The 9,777-nt window shown below is 50.1% G+C and overlaps 1 protein-coding gene and 1 pseudogene across 3 annotated transcripts; one reads left to right on the top strand and one right to left on the bottom strand.

Annotated features, from left to right (window-relative positions):
• Positions 1 to 118: 118 nt before the first annotated feature.
• Positions 119 to 971, bottom strand: LOC136308431 (large ribosomal subunit protein eL37 pseudogene; annotated as a pseudogene).
• Positions 972 to 2,776: 1,805 nt separating this feature from the next.
• CYBC1 (cytochrome b-245 chaperone 1) lies at positions 2,777 to 9,736 on the top strand. Of its 3 annotated transcripts, none has more exons than XM_066234327.1 (7): positions 2,777 to 2,887; positions 4,583 to 4,688; positions 5,948 to 5,989; positions 6,551 to 6,624; positions 7,256 to 7,352; positions 7,935 to 8,079; positions 8,433 to 9,736. In XM_066234327.1, the coding sequence occupies exons 2-7, from the start codon at positions 4,604 to 4,606 to the stop codon at positions 8,551 to 8,553; spliced, it is 564 nt and encodes a 187-aa protein (XP_066090424.1). In that variant the 5' UTR covers positions 2,777 to 2,887; positions 4,583 to 4,603; the 3' UTR covers positions 8,554 to 9,736. The 3 variants fall into 3 exon arrangements, with proteins under 3 accessions (XP_066090424.1, XP_066090423.1, XP_066090422.1); XM_066234326.1 differs by lacking the exon at positions 2,777 to 2,887 and adding an exon at positions 2,976 to 3,374; XM_066234325.1 differs by lacking the exon at positions 2,777 to 2,887 and having other exon boundaries at positions 4,563 to 4,688.
• The last annotated feature ends 41 nt before the right edge of the window (positions 9,737 to 9,777 follow it).

Raw genomic sequence — 9,777 nt, 5'->3', positions numbered from 1 at the left:
CAATACCAAGCTATTTTTAGCACGTGAGGCTGATGATGTGCTTTTTTTTTTTTTTTTTTAATTATTTTATTTATTCATTTTAGAGAGGAGAGAGAGACAGAGAGAGAGAAGGGGGGGAGGAGCTGGAAGCATCAACTTCCATATGTGCCTTGACCAGGCAAGCCCAGGGTTTCGAACCGGCAACCTCAGCATTTCTAGGTTGACGCCCTATCCACTGTGACACCACAGGTCAGGCTGATGATGTGCTTTAATGAAGCATCCTGAGCACCTGGGCCAGACTCCAACCATTAGAGCCACTGGCTGAGGGAGGGGAAGAGGATGAGAAGGGGAAGCAGTGGGGGAGAAGCACATAGTCACTTCTGTGTGCCCTAACCCAACCCGGAGGTACATATGCTGGGCTCTCTATCCACCAAGCCACCAGCCAGGGCCAGGGTGATATTTTATTCTATCATTTCTTCTTTTTTTTTTTTTAAAGCTATATAGCATTTATTGTGCGACTAATCACTGAAGTCCTTAAGATGAACTGGAAGCCGCAACAGCTGACCTCGGGTTTAGGTGGTGTTCCTTCACGTAGGCCATGCCTGAATCTCTGGTGTAAGATTTTCAGATCCCTCATGCGACCAGTCCCGGTGGTCTGCGGCTTAGCCTTGGCGCTCCAGTTATACTTCCTCTTGTGCTTGCTGGGGTAGCTGCAATTACCGCACGTGGACTTCTGCAGGTGGTAGGCCTTGGAGCCGCAGTAGCGGCACAGCGTGTGCGTTTTGTGGCGCTTGTCGAACGATGTTTTCTTTGTCATCTCGTTGTGGTTGGAAGCAAAGAGCCTACCATTTCTTCTTATTAGAGGAAATGCTTCTATAACAAGAAATTCTTCTCATCCCCTATTTGTTTAACCTGTTGTAAATTTTCTTCATTAACAAAAAATCAGTTTCTCAGCATCTTCCAAAAGTTAACAAAGAATTTAAAATTTTATCTTGATAAATTTTGGAATTAAACACGAGTATTTTCAATTTATTTGAAATATTCTCATTGATGCTCAAATACTTTTTTTTCGGCAGTGAGAGCTCAAATACTTTTTTTTTTTCCGGCAATGAGAATCTCTTCAGTTAGGTTCTGAAGTTCTTCTGACAAGATGCTAATAGTCTCTTTGTTTTCTGATATATTCCTTTGTTTATTTTTTGCTGAAATCTGCCATTTCTACAAGAAGCCTAGTTCCTTTCATAAAAATTGTTTAAAAATCACAGTATGACTACTAGAATTGCTCACTGCTACTGAATTGGTCATTATTTCTAGGACTTCTCAGGGGACATTAGGGCATGTGTACTTTTTTGTTTTTGTGGGGTTTTTTGTTTGTTTTTTTTGGGGGGGTATTTTTCTGAAGTGAGAAGTGGGGAGGCAAAGAGACAGACTCCCACATGCACCCGACCCAGATCCACCTGGCAAACCCATCAGGGGGCAATACACTGTCCATCTGGGGTGTTGCTCCATTGCAACCAGAGCCATTTCATCCTCAGTGCCTACGCCAACTTTGCTTCACTGGAACTTTGGCTGCAGGAGGGGAAAAGAGAGACAGAGAGAAAGGAGGGGGAAGGGTGGGGAAGCAGATGGGCGCCTCTCCTGTGTACCCTGGCTGGGAATTGAACCCGGGACTTCCACATGCTGGGCTGATGCTCTACCACTGAGCCAACCGGCCAGGGCCACACATGTACTATTCAAAGACAAAATACAGCCTTCGCCAGGTTGCTCAGTGAATAGAACATCGTCCTGGTGCGCCAGAGGTTGAGGTTTCAACCCCTACCTAGTCAGGGTATATTAAAAAAGCAGTCAGTGAGTACACAACTAAATGGAACTAAGTGAAACAAGTTCATTTTTCTTTCTCTAATTCCTCTCTCTCCCTCTTAAACCAATGGAAAAAAATTTTAAGACAAAATACATTATGAATTAACACTGATCCTTCTAATTCAAATCCAGGAATACAGGGCTCTAATTACTACGTTCATTGATCTTACATCTGTGACTCCTTCCTCTCATGCTGAGAGCCCTGGTTCCCAGTGGCACCTACATAAAACTCTCGTTTGTATTGTTTCACATCACACACACAAAAAAGTATCAGATTAATGATGCCAACTCTACTACCCATAACTAAATTACCACATTTTATGTATTTTAATATGTATTTATATATTTATATCTTGTAAGCCTCTTTTAAATTTTTTTTTTTTTTGTATTGGAAGCGGGGAAGCAGTCAGACAGACTCCCGCATGCACCTGACAGGGATCCACCCAGCACGCCCACCAGGGGGCAATGCTCTGCCCATCTGGGCGTTGCTCTGCTGCAACTAGAGCCATTCTAGCGCCTGAGGCAGAGGCCACAGAGCCATCCTCAGCGCCCGGGCCAACCCTGCTCCAGTGGAGCCTTGGCTGTGGGAGGGGAAGAGAGAGACAGAGAGGAAGGAGAGGGGGAGGGGTGGAGAAGCAGATGGGTGCTTTTCCTGTGTGCCCTGGCTGGGAATCGAACCCAGGACTCCTGCACACCAGGCCGACGCTCTACCACTTAGCCAACCGGCCAGGGCCGTAAGCCTCTTTTTAAGTATAATGTATTTATATACTTTTCTCCATCTTTTTTCACTCTAAGTAGAGTATATGCTGGAGAGCAAAAACTTAATAGGTTTATGTATGTATATTTTTATAGACAGCATTATGCACTATTGTAGTAACCTATGTATATTATAACAAAAATAAATAGTAACACAAGCTCTCGTTTGTTCTTCCAGCACCTGGCCGATCACTGTGATCATCCCACTTGGGAGACCACTGAGGTAGACAACAGCATGTGGTGAAGGCTCCGTTCTAAGTTAGGTCCGGTTCCTTCACTGGCTGGGAATAGAAAGGCAAGTTTTTACAACTAGTACCATAAGTTTGTATGCCTCTGTTGTGAGATTAACGTGATACTTCAAGTTTTTCTCATTTTAAACGGATTTTTCGAGGTATAAATGACATTCTCAGGACAGGGATGGGGGCCTCCGCACCCTGTGGCTGTCACTTCACATTTGCCGGCTCTGTTGCGATGTCAGGGCTGCTCCAGGATCATCATCTCCGTCCCCGAAGTGGTTAAATGGGAAGCGCTTCTCTGCGGGGTCCGCACTGTCACACAGCTCTTTTCTTCCATTCATTCTGCCATTATCCGGGGGTTTGGAGGATGCACGGCCCTTTCATGCTAGAATCTGCACAAAGCCCGCCTCCTAATTGCGGAAGTGTGAGGCCCCGCCCCCAGCCCCGGAAGTCAGCGCAACACCACCCTAACCACGGAAGTCGTCTGCCGGTGCCCTTGGCCCCAGGCTTATCCCTGCCCCGGAGCCCGGCTGGTCTAGGTTTTCGGTATGCGCCGGGCGGTGGCCACTGTCGGGTGGCGCGAGGCGGGTGGTGGGGCTTGGGAGCGCGAGTTCGGGACGCGGCCCAGGGGCTGCAAGGGGCAGGCCACAGGCTGCGCCCCTCGCCCAGGCCGATGAGCTCGCTGCAGCAGCAGGTCAGGGAGGAGCCCAGTTGCAGCATTCATGTGCGAACTGCACCTGTTGTCAGGGATTTGCCCTGACTTCAGAGGGACTCTCTGGGAAGCTGCTCAGAGCTGGGCCCGACGCCAGCGTCTTGCGTATGGCCCCTTGCAGGGGGACTTCTCCTTGAGTGGCAGGTCAGACCCCTGGGGACTCACTCCTGCAGCTGGGGAGACCGCAGGGCTGGTTTCTTCCATCCATGGCAGAGCAGACTCAGACTATGATGAGACTTGGAGTTCCGTTTTCTGGTGGGAAGCAGCACAGGGAAATGAGGGCGTTCTCCTAGGTTCTGGTAGGTTTCCAGAAGCTTGAAGGCCGCTGGGGGCTAAGGTGTCTGAGAGACAGGTTCCCAGGTAAGATGGGGCAGGTGAGAATCAAGTAAGTGCCTGTTGACAGTTTGTGAATCTAAGCAGGGCAAGTAACCCCAGTGCAGTCAGTATAACTAAGTAGAGAAGGGCCTTCCTTACAGAAGAAATGGGCCCCTGGGGGGATCAAGTGAATGCATGAGCCTGACCAGGTGGTGGCGCAGTGGATAGAGCATCAGACTGGGATGCGGAAGGACCCAGGTTCGAGACCCCTAGGTCGCTAGCTTGAGCGCGGGTTCATCTGGTTTGAGCAAAAGCTCACCAGTTTGGACCCAAGGTTGCTGGCTCGAGCAAGGGGTTACTCGGTCTGCTGAAGGCCCTCGGTCAAGGCACATATGAGAAAGCAATCAATGAACAATTAAGGTGTCGCAATGAAAAACTAGTGATTGATGCTTCTCATCTCTCTCCATTCCTGTCTGTCTGTCCCTGTCTATCCCTCTCTCTGACACTCTCTCTGTCTCTGTAAAATAAAAATAAAAAAAAAAGAAGTGAATGCATGACCACAGGGACAATAATCAACAGAGGCAGACTGGTTCACCAGCCTTTGGAGGTCTTGCTGGTGGGTCAACCCAGCTCCCTGCCCTGGAGAACTGCGCTTCTCTGGACAGTGGCTGCTGGCCTCAAACTGTCCGTGTGTCTGCCCTTCCTAGCTCAGGTCTTCTGTTGATAGTGGCTCCTGTACAGTCCAGGGATGTACATGCAGGTGGATACGCGCACCAGTTCCTGCCTCCATCTGAAGAGGGCGCCAGGCATCAGGTCCTGGTCTTTGCTGGTTGGTAAGGATTTCCTTATTTCTGCCAAATAAAAAATTAAACTTTTAGAAAAACTTTTTTATTGAATTTATTGGGGTGACATCAGTTAATAAAATTATATAGGTTTCAGGTATAAAATTCTATAATCTTTTTTTTTTTAAATTCAATGAGAAGAGGGGAGGCAGAGACAAGACTCCTGCATGTGCCCTGACCAGGGATCCACGGGCAAACCCACAAGGGGGCGATGCTCTGCCTATCTGGGGAGTTGCTCTGTTGCTCTGCAACTGAGCTTTTCCTAGGGCCTCAGGTGGAGGCCATTGAGCTATCCTCAGCGCTGGGGGCCAACTCACTCTAATTGAGCCATAGCCGGGAGGAGAGAAGAGAGAGGAGGAGGGGTGGAGAAGTAGATGGGCACTTCTCCTGTGTGCCCTGACTGGGAATCAAACCTAGGACATCCACATGCTGGGCTGACGCTTTACCACTGAGCCAGCCAACCAGGCCCAATGATATATCTTGAGTTTTTTTTAATGGATGAAAATAAAACTTGTTTTCCTTTCTTCGTTTTACTACCCTAGAATATAACAATTATTTTATTTCTTTGTATTCTCCCAGATTTTATCTTATGGCCATGCTGTTACATATGATTTATCTGTCTGGCCTTTCTCGCCACTTAACATCCTTTAGTTAACACTGCATGCTCTGAGGTTCCCACATCTCCCCTTTTGCTTGCTTTTGTATACCCGGTGTCTGATCTGTGTTGCAGGCCCACATGATGGGCAACAGTAGGCCCTTTAAGTTTTTCCTCTATGTGGGGGAGGTTGCCATGGTGCTGCCATGCCTTCAGGATCCTGTCTCTGGTCCTTCTTTCTCGTGACTGTGAAAGAGGGCCTCCTCTATTTCTCATATGTTGTGTTGTGATTTTTTTTACATACAGTCTATCTTCATTCCATACCATGTATTGGCCTCCTCTATTTCTCATATGTTGTGTTGTGATTTTTTTTACATACAGTTCTATCTTCATTCCATACCATGTATTATTGTTGGGGTAAAACCCACATCAGGCTCCTCCATTTGGTTCTCCAGTCAGCTCTATTTCCTCACATAGATGGACATGTCCAGTGCATAGTGTGAAGGGCACATACTATGTTTCTGAATGAACTTCCACTTCTGAGCCTGGTGGGCTCTCTGCTGTTCCCCCCCTGTATCCATCGCTGGCAATGGGAAGGAGGTGGGCTCTGGGCTGGTGATGACCCAACAGCAAGGTGCTCGCTTTGTCTTTGCAGGAATCTTGTCGATTGGCCTGGCTGCTGCCTACTACAGTGGAGGTGAGGTGCACCTCTAGTAACTTTCTCAGCTCTTTGGAAAATAAAGAAGGAAAGCCCATTATTTGTGGTCACCAAGGCATGGCCTTTGGGAACGCTACTCTTCTGCCTCCTAATGGTTCCCCGGCCAACCCCACCTCTGTGTGCTGGTGTATTCTCCCTCATACCCAGGTCCCTTGCAGCCTGCACTTCTCACTCACATCTTATACATTTTCCAGTGTCAGAAAATATTTTTTAAGAAGGTTCTCTCTATCTGTTTAAGGTTCTGTTGTATAGGATGACCATACTTTCAGCTGCTCCCTATAAGCCTTCCCAGCTTTCCCCCAATCACAACCATGCTGTGGTCAACAGAGACCCAGCTACTTGTCTTGAGTAGACACCTAGAGAGCAAGGGCAGAGCTGGTGAAGTGTCTCACATGGTCCTGAGTGACAGGCAGAGCCCCAGATGCCACTCCTGCCAATATCTGGAAAAGCGACCTTGCTGGGGAGTGGGACTCCTGTGGGCTTATCAGCTTTTGCCCTCTGCTGCTACCCTCACCTGGCTGTATTCTGTTTGTCCCCCAGAGAGTCTGGGCTGGAAGCTGTTCTATGTCACCGGCTGCCTGTTTGTGGCCATGCAGAATCTGGAGGACTGGGAGGTAAGGCCAGCTCTAGGTCCCTGCAGTGGGGGGTCACAGCAGGAAGGCAGGCTCTAGGCCTGACGCCCCACCCTAAGACTTCAGTGCAGTGATTTCTGGGTGCCCACGCTCAGTGTTGCCTATATGCCACTGCTCCTCGGCAAAGGAATCCTCCGAAGCCATTTTTCTCCTAGAAGCCGTTTCCTCCAAGTTCTTTCCTCCCAAGCATTGCCATAGCACAGCATGAAACAAGGGGCTAGTCCGCTTCCTCAGTAGCTGCCCTCTTGTCCTTTATGATCCTTTGAGCTGTCTGGCCCTGTGCTGCTCTCTGACCTCTGACTCCCATTCCCTCATTGGATTATTTTGGCGACTGTACTTATCTTTTGCTTGTAGAGGAGGGAGCACCTGCCTCAATGTCCTAGCCCCCTATACCCCACACCTGTCAGCAGTCTTTAGGTCAGGCTGCAGGCATTTGGCTTTGGTAGACTTGGAATACCGCATGTGGGGTTCTGACTGGTATGGGAAGGAAGAGGTTCTGCTCTGGTGAGAATAGGACACAGTCAGTGAGCCCATCCCCTCCTGGAGGTTTGTGTGTGGTTGGCTCATGCACAGAGGCAAGCAACCCAGTGATTACCTTCTGGCCGATTTTCAGGAAGCCATCTTCGACAAGAACACAGGGAAGGTAGTGCTGAAGACGTTCAGCTTATACAAGAAGCTGCTAACCCTTTTCAGAGCAGGCCATGACCAAGGTGAGGCATCCAGAATGAACAGAATAAGGGGTTACCCTGGGCTGGACAGAGGGCAATAGACAGCTGTGTGCTGGCTGGGTCCATGCTGGTTTCTCTATTCCGGGTTGCACCCCTCTTGGGTAGATATGGGGTGCCCCTAGACATGTCCTGGCCCAAAGGATGTTGCTAGGCAGCTCTAGTTCATTGGCCAGCCTAGAGTGACCAGGAAAGCATTTCTAGCAGTTAGGGAGAAGTAGGAAGTCGGGTGGCAGCATGCTCAGCTGCTCTGCCATGACAGAGTGGTCATTACAGGACAGGCAGGCCTTTCCAGGCCAAATGGGTCGCAGGACATTCCTTCTCACCCAGACTATCTGGAACCAGCAGCTACATGACCCTGCACTGTGGTCAATGACCTGTGACATCCAAAGTCAGGGTCTCAGCTGTTACTGGGGTCCATCCAGCCTTGGATACAGTGACCAGCGCTTTCTGCTTCATGGCAAATGTAATGTGGTCCTCTGCAGAGGGGCCCTGAAGTGATCATGCCCAGCAGACAGGTGGGGTAGACGCTACTACTGACTTACTCCTGACCTGTCCCCACTGCAGTGGTGGTCCTGCTGCATGACATCTGGGATGTGAATGTGGAGGAGGAGAAGGTGCGGTACTTTGGGAGGGGCTACGTGGTGGTTCTGCGTTTTGCAACAGGCTTCTCGCACCCCCTCACCCAGAGTGCTGTCATGGGCCACCGCAGGTAAGCCAAGGGTGGGCGTTGGGATTGGCCAGAGCTGCCTGCCTGTGGCCCTCACAACAGACTGCCCAGCATGGCAGGGCACGGGGAGAAGAGAACCATGGGGGAGACTTGGGGACAGGTCTGCCACCACCACTGGGGGACATTGGAGGTCCCCATGTGGACAGGTTGGGGAGAGGGGCTTCAGGGATCCCAGCAGGACAGAGGACTAAGCTTTGTTCGGGTGAGGATGGGGACCAGGACAGAAGGTGCCAGGTCCTGGAGGAGAGCCCTGGGGGTACTGAAAGTGCATGGTCCAAGATGAGACTGTTGTGGTTTCTTTGTCTGCCCTTCCTCCCGGTGCTGGCTCGGCCTAGTGATGTGGAAGCCATTGCCAAGCTCATTGCCACCTTTCTGGAGCTGTACGGCCTCGAGAGCCCCATGGAGCTGTCTCAGAGTAGCGACAGTGAGCCCGATGGCCCCAGGAGCCAGAGCTGATCCCACAGAGCCCCTGGCCTTGGTTATCATGGTGCCTCAGCAAGCCTGATGGGCCACCAGCCGGTCTTCCTCCTAAATCACCTGGATGTGTCCCTGGCAGCCCCAGGGAGGGACCCTCAGGCACTCCTGTTTCATGCTGCTACCCTGTCAGCAGAACCACAGCTGGACTGTGTCTGCAGGCTCCAAGGTGTCCAGGAAGGTCATGGACCTTGGGTCTGCCTCCTGGAACCAGATAGCCCCAGCCTGGGCCTTGTTGGTTTGTGAGAGTGGTAGGTGGTTATGGCCTTGTCTGGACCCAACCCACAACCCACCAGCCATATGGGCCTGTAGCCTCTGAAAGGGGAAGGATGCCCAGGCTCTCCAGGACATGGCTGGGGCTGGAGTTCCTGCACTGAGACTGAGCACTTAGTGGGAAGAGTTGGCCAGCATGGATCCCATGGGAATTCAACTCACAAGTTATGACAAGGCTTCAGCAGGTCAGTGTGAGGTCAATGGCAGGGTCAGACTATGGAACTGAGGCTGGCATGGTGTCCCCAGGAATCCCAGCATCTCCTTCATGTTTGGCCCCCCATGCTATATCCCTCACCTGGCCAGATGTCCTCAGTGGTCAGAAGTGAGGTGCCTGTCTGCAGCCTGTTGAGACTTGCCTGACTGCTGCAGCCGAGGTCTTCCCAGCACAGATCACTCTCCACCAAGATGGCTTGTCTCAGATCCAGCCAGGATTGTGCTGGACTGTCAAGGGGAGGATATGCTCCTGTTCTGTACCCTCAGCCTAGGAAAAGGCCACTTGGCGAGAAATGAGATGATTTCTTCCAGCCTTATGCAGCATTTAATACCAGAACCTTGCCCTTAGAAGTTAGATTTCCAGCTTCTCCTGAACCTTGGTAAGACCTGTCAGTTGGGCCCTTTTGTGTGTGGCAGAAAGTAGGCTGTACCCACTGAACTGGACACTGAGCCTCGAGCAGGCTGTAGTTGGAGAGAGCCTGAACTCGTCAAACTCGCCCAGAGCAGGGTTTAGGCTGAGTGACAATAAGGACGGCAGTTTGTAGGAATCCTCTCCCTTCTCAGCAGTGGCTGCCAACCAGCTCTTAGTTTGAGAACATGGTTATTTAAACCTGCTAAAATTAGATTTTCAAATGGTTAAATCCAAAATTACTTTTTAAATAAAAAGTATGAAATATAATTAGTTTGCTTCTGGTATGTTCATCTGAGGGCTATGAGATG

This window comes from Saccopteryx bilineata, chromosome 6, assembly GCF_036850765.1.
Source record: "Saccopteryx bilineata isolate mSacBil1 chromosome 6, mSacBil1_pri_phased_curated, whole genome shotgun sequence".
In the NCBI taxonomy this organism is placed as follows: Eukaryota; Metazoa; Chordata; class Mammalia; order Chiroptera; family Emballonuridae; genus Saccopteryx; species Saccopteryx bilineata.
Note: the sequence above shows the minus strand (reverse complement) of the source record. Positions and strands in the feature narration are given on the sequence as shown.

Bases quoted from the DNA above. Each gene is read 5' to 3' on its own strand.
- CYBC1 (XM_066234327.1), top strand. From the start codon at position 4,604: ATGTACATGCAGGTGGATACGCGCACCAGTTCCTGCCTCCATCTGAAG. The intron at 5,990-6,550 runs GTGAGGTGCACC...TTTGTCCCCCAG, and splicing joins TGCTGCCTACTACAGTGGAG to AGAGTCTGGGCTGGAAGCTG. The intron at 8,080-8,432 runs GTAAGCCAAGGG...GGCTCGGCCTAG, and splicing joins GCTGTCATGGGCCACCGCAG to TGATGTGGAAGCCATTGCCA.